Source organism: Hippichthys cyanospilos, chromosome 1, assembly GCF_059441005.1.
Source record: "Hippichthys cyanospilos isolate Australia breed blue-spotted pipefish chromosome 1, RoL_Hcya_1.0, whole genome shotgun sequence".
Classification (NCBI taxonomy): domain Eukaryota; kingdom Metazoa; phylum Chordata; class Actinopteri; order Syngnathiformes; family Syngnathidae; genus Hippichthys; species Hippichthys cyanospilos.
In genome coordinates, this window is record NC_142369.1 from 29,096,273 (window position 1) to 29,111,516 (window position 15,244).

General features: G+C 38.6%; 1 protein-coding gene across 6 annotated transcripts in view; it reads left to right on the forward strand.

The window, feature by feature from the left end:
- Positions 1-15,244, forward strand: part of adgrd1 (adhesion G protein-coupled receptor D1) — a 28,915-nt gene that overhangs the window by 6,811 nt on the left and 6,860 nt on the right. For 5 of the 6 annotated variants that reach the window (XM_088434189.1, XM_088434235.1, XM_088434215.1 and 2 more), the window contains 8 exons: positions 504-571; positions 1,463-1,612; positions 1,701-1,751; positions 2,677-2,800; positions 2,975-3,082; positions 3,941-4,016; positions 5,617-5,758; positions 14,715-14,788. In XM_088434189.1, coding sequence (XP_088290315.1) covers positions 504-571; positions 1,463-1,612; positions 1,701-1,751; positions 2,677-2,800; positions 2,975-3,082; positions 3,941-4,016; positions 5,617-5,758; positions 14,715-14,788 — 793 coding nt within the window. The remainder of the gene's footprint in view (positions 1-503; positions 572-1,462; positions 1,613-1,700; positions 1,752-2,676; positions 2,801-2,974; positions 3,083-3,940; positions 4,017-5,616; positions 5,759-14,714; positions 14,789-15,244) is intronic. The other variant, XM_088434199.1, reaches the window with a different exon arrangement.

A 15,244-nucleotide genomic window follows, 5' to 3' on the forward strand; every position in this document is an offset into this window, starting at 1 on the left:
CCAACTTAGATGTCGGAAGGTACTCAACCTTCAATTATGCCCAATGTGTGAAATGCAGCCTCTAACCACAATATGTTCTAAAAACCTGGCATATTCCACATATCATTACTCAGACAACCTGAATGTTACTGCTGCAAAAGGCTATTTCACTTCCCCTCGGCACAAATGTCAAATGTTGCGTTGAACCAAAGAAGAACATGCAGGAATGGCTCGGACTAATAGGCGCAACCATATTTAGGCATCCTCGGGTAGCTGTTTTTATTAAAGCACAACAAAGACATAAAATGTGTCCCGAGCTTGCATAGAGGCTAGTGTCAGAATATTTTACTGCTGTTGCTGCTTTCCTGCTGTGAAAATTGTAATCTTTCTTGTATGACAAAGTACATGGCATTTTCTGTTGCTGCATTGCAATTTCTCTTTGCCTCATAGCTGGTAGTCTGGTCGGGGTCAAGACGGTTTGATACAAATAAATACGATGATGACTTTTGTGTCCAAATTTCCAGGTCATGATATCGGATCTGCCACAACCTCAAGTGTCTTCAAAGAACAACCTTTCGCTACGACAACTGTGGTAAGTTTCTCATGTTTTATGGGCTTTGGCATCAACAACACATGCCTTTGCTATTTTGTAACATGATAAATTCTACCAAAAATAGTGATTTATGAGAAGTTGCACCCTCTAAATTGCCACATTTCTTCTCAGAAAAAGTGACCCAGATTTTGACTTGAATGAAAATCACCTTCTGATTACGGTCCTTTGCAAATGACCTCACAGGCCTAGCAGGGCTCTGGCAGAAAATTTTGGGAAATATTGCCAAATGCATCAAACATTTCTAAACCAATGGCCCCCAATCATCGATGGTATGCGGGCCATTTGACGGAGATCGACAGATAAAGTGTGTGTGTGTGTGTGTGTGTGTGTGTGTGTGTGTGTGTGTGTGTTGCTGAGCATATGTACATATGTCCCACAATGTCTTCATCTTATTGTACCCTTTATGTGTGTTTGAATGCATAATTGGTGAGTTGAAACTACCACACATACTGTAGGTAATCCTTTCAGCAAGTGATATATGGATAATATCCCAGCAAATTTTCCCCAGAATATATGCTATTATTGCAATATCTATAAATTAACGATCCAAACACTGAACTGTTTCTATTGAGCCTTTTAACACCTCAAACTGTCAACTGATATGCCTTACTACTTTTACATAAAACAAGAAAATGACCTCATAATGACTGTTTTGCCACAAGAAAATGGCATCTTGTACAGAGTTTGGAACCGGCGACAGCTGCTCAGCACCACACACAAATGGTACAGGTACACCTTTCAATGTACCTGTCTGGGGGGAAAACCTCTGTGCTAAACCTTTGGTTCCCAAACCCAGGATATCTTATTGTTATACATTGTGTGTAATCTATGATAATAGTTGAGTGAAGATGATGCTGCCTGTTTCCTCAGAGAGGCATCGAAGTGAGTCCTCCTGTTATCAGCAATACACATGAGGAGGTGCGAAGCTCCCGGGACCCGGAGTCAATGCCAGTTTTGAGCTTTCTGAAGGCTCTTCCCAATACGACTATTCCTCATAACACAGCCAGTAACCTCACACAGGTCTCGAAACAATCCGACGCAACAGAGCAATTGTCTAACAGTGATCCAGCGATTCAAGTTAATTGACCATTCATTTCACTGCACACAGGCTTTTCTCAAAAATGTGGAAGAGGTGCTCTCCTCTCCTGGCTTACCAGAGGTAAATGAGTTCACACTGTTTAGAAATAAAATCACTGAACAAAACAGCATTGTGATGAATATGAGTTCAAGCCGGTTTGAAGGATCTATGACTGTCAGAATACCATGATACAAATATACAAGGTCAAAAATAGCGCTTGTTTGTATAAAACACCTCCACATAGATGTAATACACTGTAGGTGTGTGATAATTCCTGACTCAAACATCATTTCACATCCAAACATAATAGTGCCAGGGGAAAGTGTGTGGTTTCAGAACATTGAGTGTTCAAAATAAGTGCGCTTGTTTTGGTTTCTGCAAACTGAAACAGATGTTCACAAAGGAGATTGCAAAAGATAGTCTTCGAAAAATAGTTTTACCTCTCGGGTAAGTCGTATGGGCTTTCAGAAACATCACTGGTAGCTTTTTATCCAAAAAATGCACACAGTGTATGTTCATCGTCGATTAGGATTAAAATGTTTTAATTGAACCCATTTTCAAACTGGCAGCTAAAAGTGCACACGAGGTAGAATATGTTGGCAAATTTCAGTCACACGTTGCTATTTTAAATACATGACACGTACTGGATATAGGCCACAAAAAACACAACTGACCAACATTTTCCCAGATGCATGAAGGCTGCAATAGTGCTCTATTGTGTCTTTTTCAAGATTATGTTCTACAAGCTAATTAGCATCTGTATATTGTTATCGAATACACATTTGCACATAAATTAGTCAAATCATTGATGCTGTTAGCATGCATGCCAAAGAAAATCAACAGTTGTATTTGAGGAGGACACGCACACACACGGTCATTTGTAGGCTTTGCACACGTCACTCTTGTATAACACACAACACAATCAAATATGACACTTTTGTCGACAGTATAGAACTAATGCCGAACAGTTAGAAGATGTAAAATGACGCAAGTTAATATGATGCAGCAGTCTAGCCCTGTGGTCAGCGGCTTGATCGAAACAGTGGACAAAGTAATGGACCACATGGTGGCTAACTTGGAGCCCAGCCCGAACTCCCTCATCTCCCTGGGAGGAACTTCATTTGTTGCAGGTCGGTACCATGTGAACTGTCCAAAATGTGACTCATTGTTTGTAGTTTGTGCACTAAAACAGTTAAGACAAAGGGACTTGAAGCATCAGGCTGACATAAACGGTTTGAATTTTCAACGAACAAAAGTCACTACTTGCTCTCACGGGTCCTTGTTTTGTCACTGCTGATCCACAGATTATTCGTTGATGAAATTGCCCCAGAACTACAATTTGCCACATTACCGCTTCCCCACACAGGGAAAGAACTACATATCTGTACCAGGGGAGGCTTTCACCATGCAGTGTAAGTGATCTTTTATGTAAAAGTCACGGCTTCTTGTGGTTACGTCGGAATGTGTCATGCACTCAATCCTTCACTGAAGTTATTTGCCTCTAAATTACTGAGGTAAGATTTAAAACTAGTGACATGCTATGGCTTAGAGTGTCAAGGATCACCTTTGTTTGGCTTTATGGTGTACTGGAGAACTCCAGCACTGACTTTAAAGCTAGTAATTATTCTTTCATTCAGAACAGCAAGAATAAGGGGCCGCGCATTTTCCCCACTTTACTCTGTCATTAAAAAGAATTGAGGAATTTAGAAGAGCTATTATAGTGTGCATTTAAGCATGTTGGACTTTATGTTCAGGTCACTTTCCCCTGCCTCTTCTTGGCCGCTATACAAATTGTGTTGACCTACAAAGACATTTAGTATGGTTTTAAAATGCCATAGTTAAAGATATAATCCTGCGGCAAATACGCCGGCCTTGGGTCAGATGTGAATGGCCATGGGTTAGAAGTGAACCAAAGTTGGCGAAAAAGAGTTAAAAGCCTTTGAAAAGAGGAAGAGGAACATTAAGGACTTCCTGTAGTGCCATTGTTTATCTCACTGCTAGAAGGTGGGACCATTGTGGACGATATGTCAGATTAGGGAAGGGCGGCTCGACCCCCGGCTCTACTGGTGAAGTCATGTTCAGGTTTCATAAGATTTCCCAACAACCACATGGCTCGAGAAGCTCTCCCTTTCACCACTGTGCAAATATTCAAATGTTCTCTTTGGAGGCCAGTGTGAGCATACGGCAGCAAGACCGTGTTAATTAACTTCTCTTCTTCTTGAGCATTCTAGCAGCACTGCTTTACATTCTCCTCTATTTCTTCCCATTAGCGCAAACCACTATCGTTGGCCTCTTTTACCACAACATGCACAGCTACTACAAGGAAATCAGCCCCATCAAGACCAGGTAACATGGCCCGCCATTTTCTTCAAACACCAAAAATGTTTCTGTTGATTATTGCAGTCATTCAAGCTTGTAGGTTTGTACTTCCTGTGTATGGGAAATCAGGTCCACTGCCTCTAAGGCGCCCATGTTTCCTGAACAGCTCATGCCTGGAGTCAGGGTCTTATCTGTCCTCTCGCCTATCTTCCATCTTACCACTCAGGCTCCACTGACTGATACACCCAGCTATTAGCTCTACAGCTTCATTATACGAGTCCAAAGTGGATTGTTTTAACTTTTACTGGATGTAGCGCAACACGGATCAAGCATTCACTTTTCGCTACATACATACATTAAATGGATGTCAAATAACATTTCTTCACAACAATACATTCTATGGTACACTTTAGATACGTCAACAGCTAAATGCACCCTTTTTTGTTTTATTTAAATAAAGCCATCTCATGGGTCAGCCATTTTACAATTTGCTGTCAACTGAAAATGACATCACAGTTGCTCAGTGGCCAGGTAGCCATCAATCACACCTTACCTGTTTTCTGGTGTTTTTGTAATGTGGCGTTTGCAAACTGAGCAGTGATTGGTCGTTATCTGAGCCAAGCGCAACTGTGATATCATAAATGGCAAAATGGCTGTCCTCGGAGATGGAGAGAAAAAAAAGGGATTTTTGCAACTTCATTTGTATTCCGTAAATGTAATTTTAATCAGAAAAATCTAATTTAAACTAGTGTGCATATAACATATTATAAATATGTTTATTTTTATTTTTTTTAACTTGACTTGAGTTTTAAAGAAAGCAGAATAAGCAAGGGTTTATTAGAAATGCATCAGTGCAGACAAATAAATAGGAAAATAACACTTTGTAGGTATTTAGAGTGAGAAATTATCATTGTAACATCGTTAATAGCTCCAAAAAGTTGAATTTCCATGATATGGGCCCTTTAAGAGAATTAATACCCAGAAATAGGAATATGTACAATATGGGGAGGATACTGTTTCTAATAGGACTCTACTACTTGCTTTGTTAACTTTGGGGAAAACTCAGGCTAAATGGTTACATTGTTGCTTGATTATACATTTTTTGTCTCTTTATTTATGTGTCTCTTTTAAACTGTATAGCATTTGTGAGTGGAGCTCTTTACCGGGCACTCAATAGTTATAGCATTCAGCAATGTAGAAGGAGTACAGGCTATTCAGTAATTGAGGAAAATTGATGTATTCAAAGTTGTCCTTGGAATGGGATCTGTTCTGTTTTTTGTTTTTGTTTTGTTTTTTTTTGGGGGGGGGCATGTTTGACGATGTTATGCTTTTTTTTTTGTTTTTTTTTTGCCAATGTCAAACATTTCATCTTGTTGATTACTTCTGGTCCACAGACACATACACATCATATACATAGGTACCGTCAGTGTTATAAGATTATGAAATATAATAACAATAGTAATCATATTTTATTTAAATGGTTGCTTTAAAGACATGATGAATTAAATGTACCTGGGTTATCTGTTCATCTTTTATGCTGAAATGAATCCTTTTTCTTTCCCTGGAGTTTACTGCCCACTTTTCTCACTGAAACCATCCTTTTTTTTTTTTTTTTAATTTCTTGTAGGATAGAAGAAGCTGCGGATTTTAAGGATCATAAAATCCAGGTGGCAAGCTGCTTAATCTCCCTGAATGTGGAGCCATCACCAGCTCTGTCATTCAACCTCTCTGGGTCACCTCTCATCAAAATCGTTCTTACTCACATCTTGGTAAGAATCAAACACAACACACCAAACTGTCCTAGTTTCCATGTTGTTGACTCATGTCTTGATGTTCCATTAACTGTGGGTGAGTCAGTCATACTGGGAAAATGTCATGTTTAGGTTTTTCCAGTTTAGCAGATACACATGTAGGGTGTGGGACGCCCACCTTATCAAAGGGCTATGATTTGACTGTGGTTGGATCAGATGGATGTCCCCATTTGAAATGTAGCGGTTCTATTCCTGGTGTTCCTTTATGCAAGAAGCTGTGTGTAAACCACGGACTTTAGACTACAGCAACTATCCACTCAAAAGCACAATACAGCTTTCAGTCATTTCCATGAGCCTTCTTCACCTTTTCCTCAAGAAGCATATGGCTTCCAGAGGGTGAACTGATTATGCACATTTGACCTGCAGCCTTATGGTACTCTGAAGGGAGTAGTAATCTTCTGTTATGTACAATAGTTTCCTCACTCTTCTGAAGACAGCTAGTTTCCACAGAAATGGTTTAAAACTCACCACAAAAATCACTTGAAAATGAGTGGCATACAGTATAAGGCTGCTTCCACAGGCAGTAATGCACCAGCTAGGCTTCACCAACTTAATTCAATGTTTTTATCCATTGCGGTCATCAAAATATGTATTCTATTTTATTAACAATTTTAATGTATTAATTTAAAAGTTTGGGTCTTAAGTCCCTCTACTTGAGTTCTGTGTACACCGCCCGTAAAACAGACATTCATTTTGTTTTAAATTTATTTATTAATAGCAAGAAAGCAAATGGAAACAATTCAGCGGGGTTTAGATCATTTTTTTCTTGTTGGGATAAATGTTTATACTGCTGTTTTCTGGCATAAACCCGATGACGGGTTTTACTGTTGTTTGAGAATACATTGTGGAAAAAGCCTCAAAATCTTCTGAGATCTTTACCAGCCCTTCTTAAGTATTTTTAATTATATGATTGAAATGAGCTCTGATAGAGAGATTACTCATGTATTATGCTTTCATTATTCAAGATTGTGCCAGTACATTTAAATATAGCTGGGATAACTTTATTTCCCCCAAAGGAATAGTAAACTATACAGTATTTAATTCTCTGCGCTCAGATTATTTAAATTTAGCTGATCTGGAATTTGACAAGTGTTTTGGCTGTGAAATTGTCCAGAGGGTGTTGTTTTTCTATTTTCTCTACTATCTCTAGAGTACAGTAAAGAAGGATGTTACTGGGAGCTTGTGGCTCTCGACTTTGTGCATGCAAGCCAGGGAGGGCAGAGCTTTCAAGTGACTGTGTAGGTTAGCCGTTACTGTCTACACGAGGTCCACCTCAGATATTCTTTCATGGTGCAGGACAGAAGTGTAGTGTTTGTGATTTGTAGCTTTTGATGCAGATTTGCTGCATCAAGTAGTTTACAAGCACCCGGCGACTTAATGTGTCTATAACAGAGACGCATCAGCTTTCTCTGAAGCCTTTCTGGTTGCCATGGTTGTAGTTGGGAGGTTGCCGCTTGCATGGTGCATAGAGCTTGTTTCCAGGTGTCATTTATTTTCCTTATCGGATGCATGTCAGGACTGAAATTAATCTAATATAATCTTATGGTGTCACCAACCTTGCGTCATTGCAGGTACAATGGAGAATTCATCGCCACGTAGTTGGTGACCTTGCACTCTTGATTGAAGTCACTGTAACAGGGCAATGAGGTCCTGTCATTCCCGTAAGGGTCAGTCATGCATTGTATGGAACTGTGCTGACCAAGTTTAGTTCCCAGAGAAAATGTTATCAGGGCTCTAGGAGACCCACATGCTTTCTCATGCCACTCAGCTCCAATGTTGATTAGAAGCTGGCACCATCAGAGATTTATTAGCGCTGTCTGACTTGTTCGGATGGAGGTGGAGTCGGGGGGGTTACCTTTGGGCACTGTGGTTAAACATTAATGCTTGAATAAAATCACTGACAGCGCTTGCACATCCTGTTCTCCTCCTTCAAAGCAACAGTATGAAGTAAATAAATGGAAATACCTATGTACTTTATGAGCAAAGAAGATTAATGGGGTCAAACATTAAGTCAAGGATGAAAAACGTATTTTATACAGACATGTAAATCAGCATTAGTTTGGGGACATCATAAAAAGTCTAAAACAAATGGTGACAGGAGACAGTCTCAGGACTGTATGTCAATTTGTGAAATTATAATCCACCTGCACCAATAGAGAAAAACGACTTTTCTTCTTTGTTTTCCTCATAAACCTTTTTTGAGGGGGCGGCACTGTCTCAAACAAATGTGCCAATACTAACCTTGCTCTAAATGCTGCTGGGCGAATGCCAAATACATATTTTCATAACCATAACAGGAGCTAGCCGCAATTCCATAAAAGTGACTGCTAACCTGGCGAACACAGCATGAATTGTATTTTCCCTTGTGGTAGCAGTTCTTCATCACTGAATTGCCATGTTACACATGTCAGTGGGCGCTCCGTCTGTATATTTGATCTATGCAGCAGCTGACTAAATGCAAATCTGCATATTTTTTGGCTTTGACAGTGTTTGAGACACTGTAATCTGGTGGCTGAGCTGAGTTTGTTACTTGAAAGTGGATTTTCACCTTGCCTAACTAACAGTTTCTTGGCGAAGTATTTCATTGCAATGGTGTAATTATGTAAAATACAATATTGAGCCTCCTTTTGGTAATTCAGTAAGAGAAAAAAGCGTTGAAAGAACTAAACAGTCTCTTTCTTTTTTTTTTAAGTACAATATGTATCACTGATTTAAAATAGAATTATGATAACTAAGTTCTTCATCATCCCCCTACTTGGGAACAAGTTCAACCTTTAGGATACAACAAAAGACATCTATGAGCAATTAGTTAATTTTTCTTACAAAAAGGATCAAGCCTTAATCACATAAAATGATAACTGCCAAAAATAATACACTGAATAGCATGTTTTTTTATTTTAAGAGCATGACATAGTAGAAAACAGTTTGTCACTACCAATTCTAACGTAGTCTAACATTTATATTTTATGATGTCGCATAAACCTTACTCATGACTCAAGATGTGTCTATACTAAATTGCGTTTACTCACTGAATTGTTAAACAAGGAATTTTGTTATTGGTACTGCCTCTGTTACAAGACTTGCCCATCCTGAAATGTATAAAGTGAAGCAGTGGCCCATTCAAGCAATACCGTACTGGGAGATTAGGCCATACGATTCCATATGTTCCTTATTTTTGAATGATTCCTAAGGGTCGATATGGTTGTACAGTACTTATAAAGACCAAAGTAACTTTACACTTGGGGTCAAATGAATCAATTTTCAGATCAACTCATTTCAACTCAACGTAACTCGACCCATTTTGTGGAATACTACCAATTTGTTCATGCAAACTTTAGCCTTGCAAGAACTGTCCAAATATATTGACCATACTTTTTTATTTTGAACCAAAGAGACATAGTTATCGAGACCGCATGCACCACAAATTGATCAAAAACAGCTCTCGCAGTTGTTGTATTTTGCCAAAGTTTTCTCACTCACCACATGCTTATCAACACCTCTTGTTTTGAGTGTCCACATCAAAAACTAAGCCATAACCACAGCTGCACGTCTCATTAATGTGTCCCTTGACACAATGACCTCACTTGGGACCAGTCTTGGAAGTCTTCGCGTACAGTATGAAGATTTAAAGCCAACCTTTTGACTGAAAATACGTTACAAAACTGAGCTACTTTGCATCATGGCCTGATGGTCATTCATATGACATCTTGCATCAGATGGACTGACCTGTTTCCTGAAATATCACGTGCTTTTTACAGTCAAACACTACAAATATTTTCCAGTTGTCAGGTGCCACGTAGTACTTAGAAAAGCACGTGATTGCACAAATTAACCAAATCCAGGCAACAGTTCAGCCCAACAATTAATACTGTATTTGTGGAGAGGGAACAGGGATAGACTTCAACATGCTCAAGATCCTGCTAAGGATAAAGGGCTCCGAAAATAGATGGTGTGAACAACGCCACCGGAGAAGATAAGGTGACAACACCAGACAATTTAGCTCACACAAATTCTGCCGAAAAATATTTGCATTTAATAATGAAGAACCAAGTTTTTTTTTTTTTTTGTAATCATCAAATTTTGTGCCGTACATAGTCAAGTCAATTGTATCGTGGTTTTGGGAAGAACTTCAAAATAAGAGTGTACCAAGGTCCATATATTGGTTAATCTGGTCAATTTTATAGGGAAACATTGCCTGGCTTTCTTATCATGTTTATTAGTGCATTTTACTGTCATGCAGAGCAACATGCAACACATCCTTCTGTGTTTTCCATAACATTTGTAAGACCAACAAGCAAAAAAAAAAAAAGTGCTTTATGAGGACATATAATCCCGCAAGATCTCGGCGCGCAAGATCTCTAGGCATTATACCATTACACCATAAAAAGTCCTCAAATCATTAAAAAATACAACGCAAAGCCCAAAATGTTAAATGTGTTTCAGTCAGCTATTGATGGTTCTGATCAATCTGTTGTGACTTGAAGAGGCATTTACTGCATTATCACTTTTAGATGTTGTTTTTTTTTACCAATGCCACCCGCTCACTTCTCACTCTGCCTGTCATGTGTGGTGTGACATATAGACCGGAGAAGATTGTTTTACATTATTTTTGGGTTAGAGTTATCATCTGAAACTGTTTTTGTGATGCTTGATTGTGATTATTTTCATCCCTTACTATTTTCCCCGTCATGCTCACATGTCTTCCTCATACACTTACAATGTATGTGTATGTCCCGTACGATTAAAACGCCGATCAGTTGCCACGTTTCTTCAGTGGTACAACTTGCTGGTTGATAGAAAAAATGTTTCCATTTAAACCTAACTGTTGTTTCAATTTACAATTTAGCTTTTAGTTCATGTGGACTAAATATTATAATATCTGGAGAAAGTTACAGTTTAATTTAGGACCGAGGAAGTTGAAAAATGATGCACGCCCTTTTTTAATTCAAGCATGTCTACATTATTTATAGTAATCAAATAATCACACATCTGTGAATTTCTCATGGCACACATGCTTTGGGAAACAGCTGTGGTTCTCAACTTGTGGTACAACTACCAGTCGCCGTACGCGAGCTACTCTTATGGTGTGAAAGAATCAATGAATCAAATGTTCAAAGTGTGCATTACCACAAACCGGCTTTATTTTTTAATTCAATCAATCACAGAAGATATGTTTCTTTATAGTGCAACTTTTTTGTTTTGTTTTTCAGTCTTTCTTTGGTGCCTTTATCCATATATCCATTTTATACCATTTTGTATTCCATGTTCCATTAACACCTATGGTCACTCTGGAGTTTACAATTAATCTAACATGAATCCTTGTTTTAAAGGCCAAGGGCACAAAGAGGAACAGCAAGCAAATTCTACAGTCAGGATACGAAACTTTTAATAGTGCCAAATCAGCAAATCACAAGCACCAACATCATTTTTATATAGCTTTATTTAAAAAAAAAAAAAAAGCTTTCTCTTTACCCCTTAATCTCTTGTGGTTCATGGTTTTATAACAACAATGGTTGTTAAATAATATTTTATTTCAATAATTGAACTGAATAGAGTACCATAGTCAAGACTTGACATAAAAGTGGCAACTTTAGAACTCACCCGGGGTGACAATGCATCAACAAGAACATCAGAGAAGCTTTAAAATCAGATTGAGCATCTTCACTTTCCACATATTCTCTATGATTATCCTGTCACTCATTAGTGTCAAGTCTCTTTTTCATTTGCTAGTTTTTATTCTTACAAGGCTCAGAGGAATTTCCACAATGGTGTTTGCTTGCCTTCTGTTGTTAATAAAGAGTTGGCGCAACCAGCTGCACTCTTGGCTGGGAGGTACTGAGACCTTATAGGACACCCGGGAACAAAGTAGTGCGCTTGGCCAGATCTCGAAGTGTATTTTAACACTCAGCAGTGACTTTTGGGTTCCCGAATCTTTGCTCGGATAACAACCCCAAACCACATTGTGGATCTACCACAAATAGAGCGTTGCTGGGGGGATAGCTTGAGAGAAATCAACGTAAGCCAAGTCAAGCAGTACTTTCCTCATGTAAAAGTACTGACGGGTGACAAAGGCGGAAATGTGGATTCTTTGATATAAAAACAATGATTCGGGATGTTTTCATATAGAACGCTGACTGGTTCAATTTGTCTCGATGGGTGGTGTGGGAACCAAATTAACAGCAGACTTTCAGGAACTGAGAAGCTGACAGTTGATTAAAACAGGAAAATGAACAAACAAACACAAGCAATAATCACTGGGTGGGACAAAGAAAGCTGAACCAGAGCCAAGGACTGAATTGATAAAACACAACATCAAGTACAGAATGGGCAGCCAGAGTGCAGCACTTTCAACAATGAAACGTCTAAACAACCAAAGAATTTGGAGAGAGTTGAAAAAAAAATTGTAATCACTCACAACAACACTTGTACGGACAATACATCCTGCCCAATCTAAAAGTCTATACTTTACAGAATACAGTATACAAGAGTCCTTTAAACGCGAAATATTAGTTCATGACAAAGCAGAAAAAAAATGCTGACCCGAGGACACCTCAAAAACAAAGCTTTCAGAAACTATGCATACGGTACTGCATAGGTTTCATAGACAAAGTCCAATAGCACATTAACCTCTTTGAAGGAGGTGGCAACTATTTTTATAATGCCCATTGAGAAAGTGGGAGCATGACATTTTAGATTGTGCGTTTGAGTGACAGCAGTTTGTTCGTGAGTTAAACAGCAAAGATTTTGGGGCTCAGCGTGTGTGGGTTAATTTGCAGGCTACTTGGTGGTTCATAGAAAATGATCTCAGATGTGACGCATAGATGGAGAGGAGTCAACCATTTGCATTTTGGCGTTAGGGGAAAAGTTCCACTGAGAGTCAAACGGGAAAATAATACAAACGTACTTCACAGTCACAGTTGTACCCGGACTTGTACCAAATTTGATTACCACGTATTGTGTTCTCGCCACAAAATTTTATGGGAATTGATGCTAATTGACAGATCAATCAACAAGAAATGATCAAAACAGTAGCTCTCACTTTGCTGCATTCGTGCATGAAGCTTCTGTGTAATGGTGACATTCAAGGTTTTACAAACTATTTATACATTGATATATGAGGTTTCATCTTTAATATTGTTTTCTGACTTTATAGTGTCTAATGGTTTTGAAAAGTCATTTCAAAACTGCAAAAACTTGCCATCTGCTATGTGTCGTGGTTGCGTGACTACAGATTCACCTCGAGTTTAGGAGTCTGGTGCAGCCAATCATATTATTCAGACATCTTGTGTGCAGCAGCCAATCATATTGCTTACAGGCCAGCAGGAGCCATATGTTCCATGTATGCAGTTCCATGTATTGATATTATGCAGGAAAAATATCACATTTACAATTGTGCGGTCAAAGAATGAAGTTAATGTATTGAAATTCATGTTTGCAACCCTCTATGAGACTTAGTGTTTCTACACTTGATAAAATTACAGACTTGTTCTGAATGCAACTAACATGGCAACCTCGCATGGCTAATTTTAGCTCATGTTTGATTTGATAATAAGTCACAAATTGGAGAAAAGTAGAGAAGCGGCCACTCGTTTTTTGAGAAATAAGTACTTTTTTTGTTACACGATATTTGGATTTTATGCAGAAAAAAATCATTATTTTCGTGTTTACAAGCTATGCAACATGATCAATTGAGAGGAAAATTTACCAGAATCTAAGACCATGCCTAATTGGTGACCCTTTGACATTTTGAAATAAGCGGGTCTAAAAATTGAAGCAATAACTGCACCAAAACCATATGCCATCTGGCCCACTGAAGCTGTTCTAGCAACTCGCAAACAGCTCTGACCTGACACCTCTCAAAGTCATTGAATACTTCCTGTATTATGTCACTATTTTTCTGTGTTCTAGCCATTAGGGTGGTGCGTGCCAAGGGTATGATCATTATGGACACGTTTCCAAACGGAAAGTTTGCCATTCAGTGCTTGGTCTGCATAATTAGTCTTCTTTCATTGCACTACAATTACGGAAAGCAAATACAACACTACAAGAGTAATGCTTACAACGTGTCAATTACAGTCTGGGCCCTTTAAGTGTGATTTTATACACAGCAAGTAAGAAGAAGTAGGAGATAAAACTGTCAGCATAGTCAAGTCCCTCACAGATAAGCCACTTGATCATCAAAGTTGTGTTAAATTAGGCCATGAATATTTCTCCATGAAATCATGTGGAGTGTCACAATTGATCCGGATGTGCAGAACACACACATTGAATCAGAATGGTCCCACAATGAAGTCAAGGTGTTGCGCTATGCAATGTAATATGAATGAATCACTGGACTAATTGGCCAGAAAATAGTCTGACTGTCAGATTTGTTCTGACTCGCACTTTCCCGGGAGGAAACGGTTCAGACACAGTTAATGGAATAACTTCAGTCTATCAAAGCTGAGGGAGTAGGAAGAGGTGAGCAACCTCTGTATACAGTGCATGTTCAACTTGGGAGTAAAAGGTTTGCGAGTCAATTGCTGGTCCCCACTCTCTTTGGAGTCTCCAAATCGCTAAAAGTTGTTTTAGAAGAAGTGCATTATAATCAAATTGAATTCCCAAGGAAAGAGGGGATTTTAATCAAGATTTATTTGGTGAGTGATAACGGCGGTTTTTCTTCAAGACTGTTGGTTCAGTGAGTGTTTCATTTTGAGGCTTTGGGACTATTTACTTCTGTACTATTCTGCCTCCTGCCATCTGAATGTCCATGTCATATAAATTGTTGGGCGCAAACGCAATAGTTAATTTATCCCTGGGCGATAAATTAATACTTGCTTGGGGTGTTTTTGCATCAGTTGGGATTAATTGTTGCAGGTAAAATACCGAAAGTCCTTTTATTAAATCCCCTATTACTTAATGATTTTCTTTCCAGAGTGAAGAACAGCAAGAGCAAGTGTTAAATCAAAGCAATAAAGTCTTCCTGTACTGTGCCTTCTTGGACTATAGGTGGGTGTGTCATCGTGATTTGTTTATGATTATCATGGAGCATTTTTTGATAGGATATGCATGAATTTGTCCTGACTGCAAAATTTCACATTCATTTAATACAAGAAATATAAAAAAAGAAATGTCTAACATATATTGTGTGATTTTCATAAAATAAATGTTATGGTATGTTGGCTTGCTCAGACATGGCTCATGACTATGCCCTAAATCAAACAGTATGATTTTCTTAGTCAATTTGCCACGGTTTCCACACGTTAAAGCAAACCACATAATGCGTTTTCCCCCTTTTGGGAGTATGTTTTAGTTTTACTATCTGCTATCTATTTTTTTCTGACTCCCCCTTGGTCCTGAACTCAAAAAAAGTGACCACAAAGGGAATGTGGCCCAGCGGGTTCAATCAAGATGATTTTCTCAAAATGGATTACTGTTCCCTGCAAACAAAACGTCATGTACTTT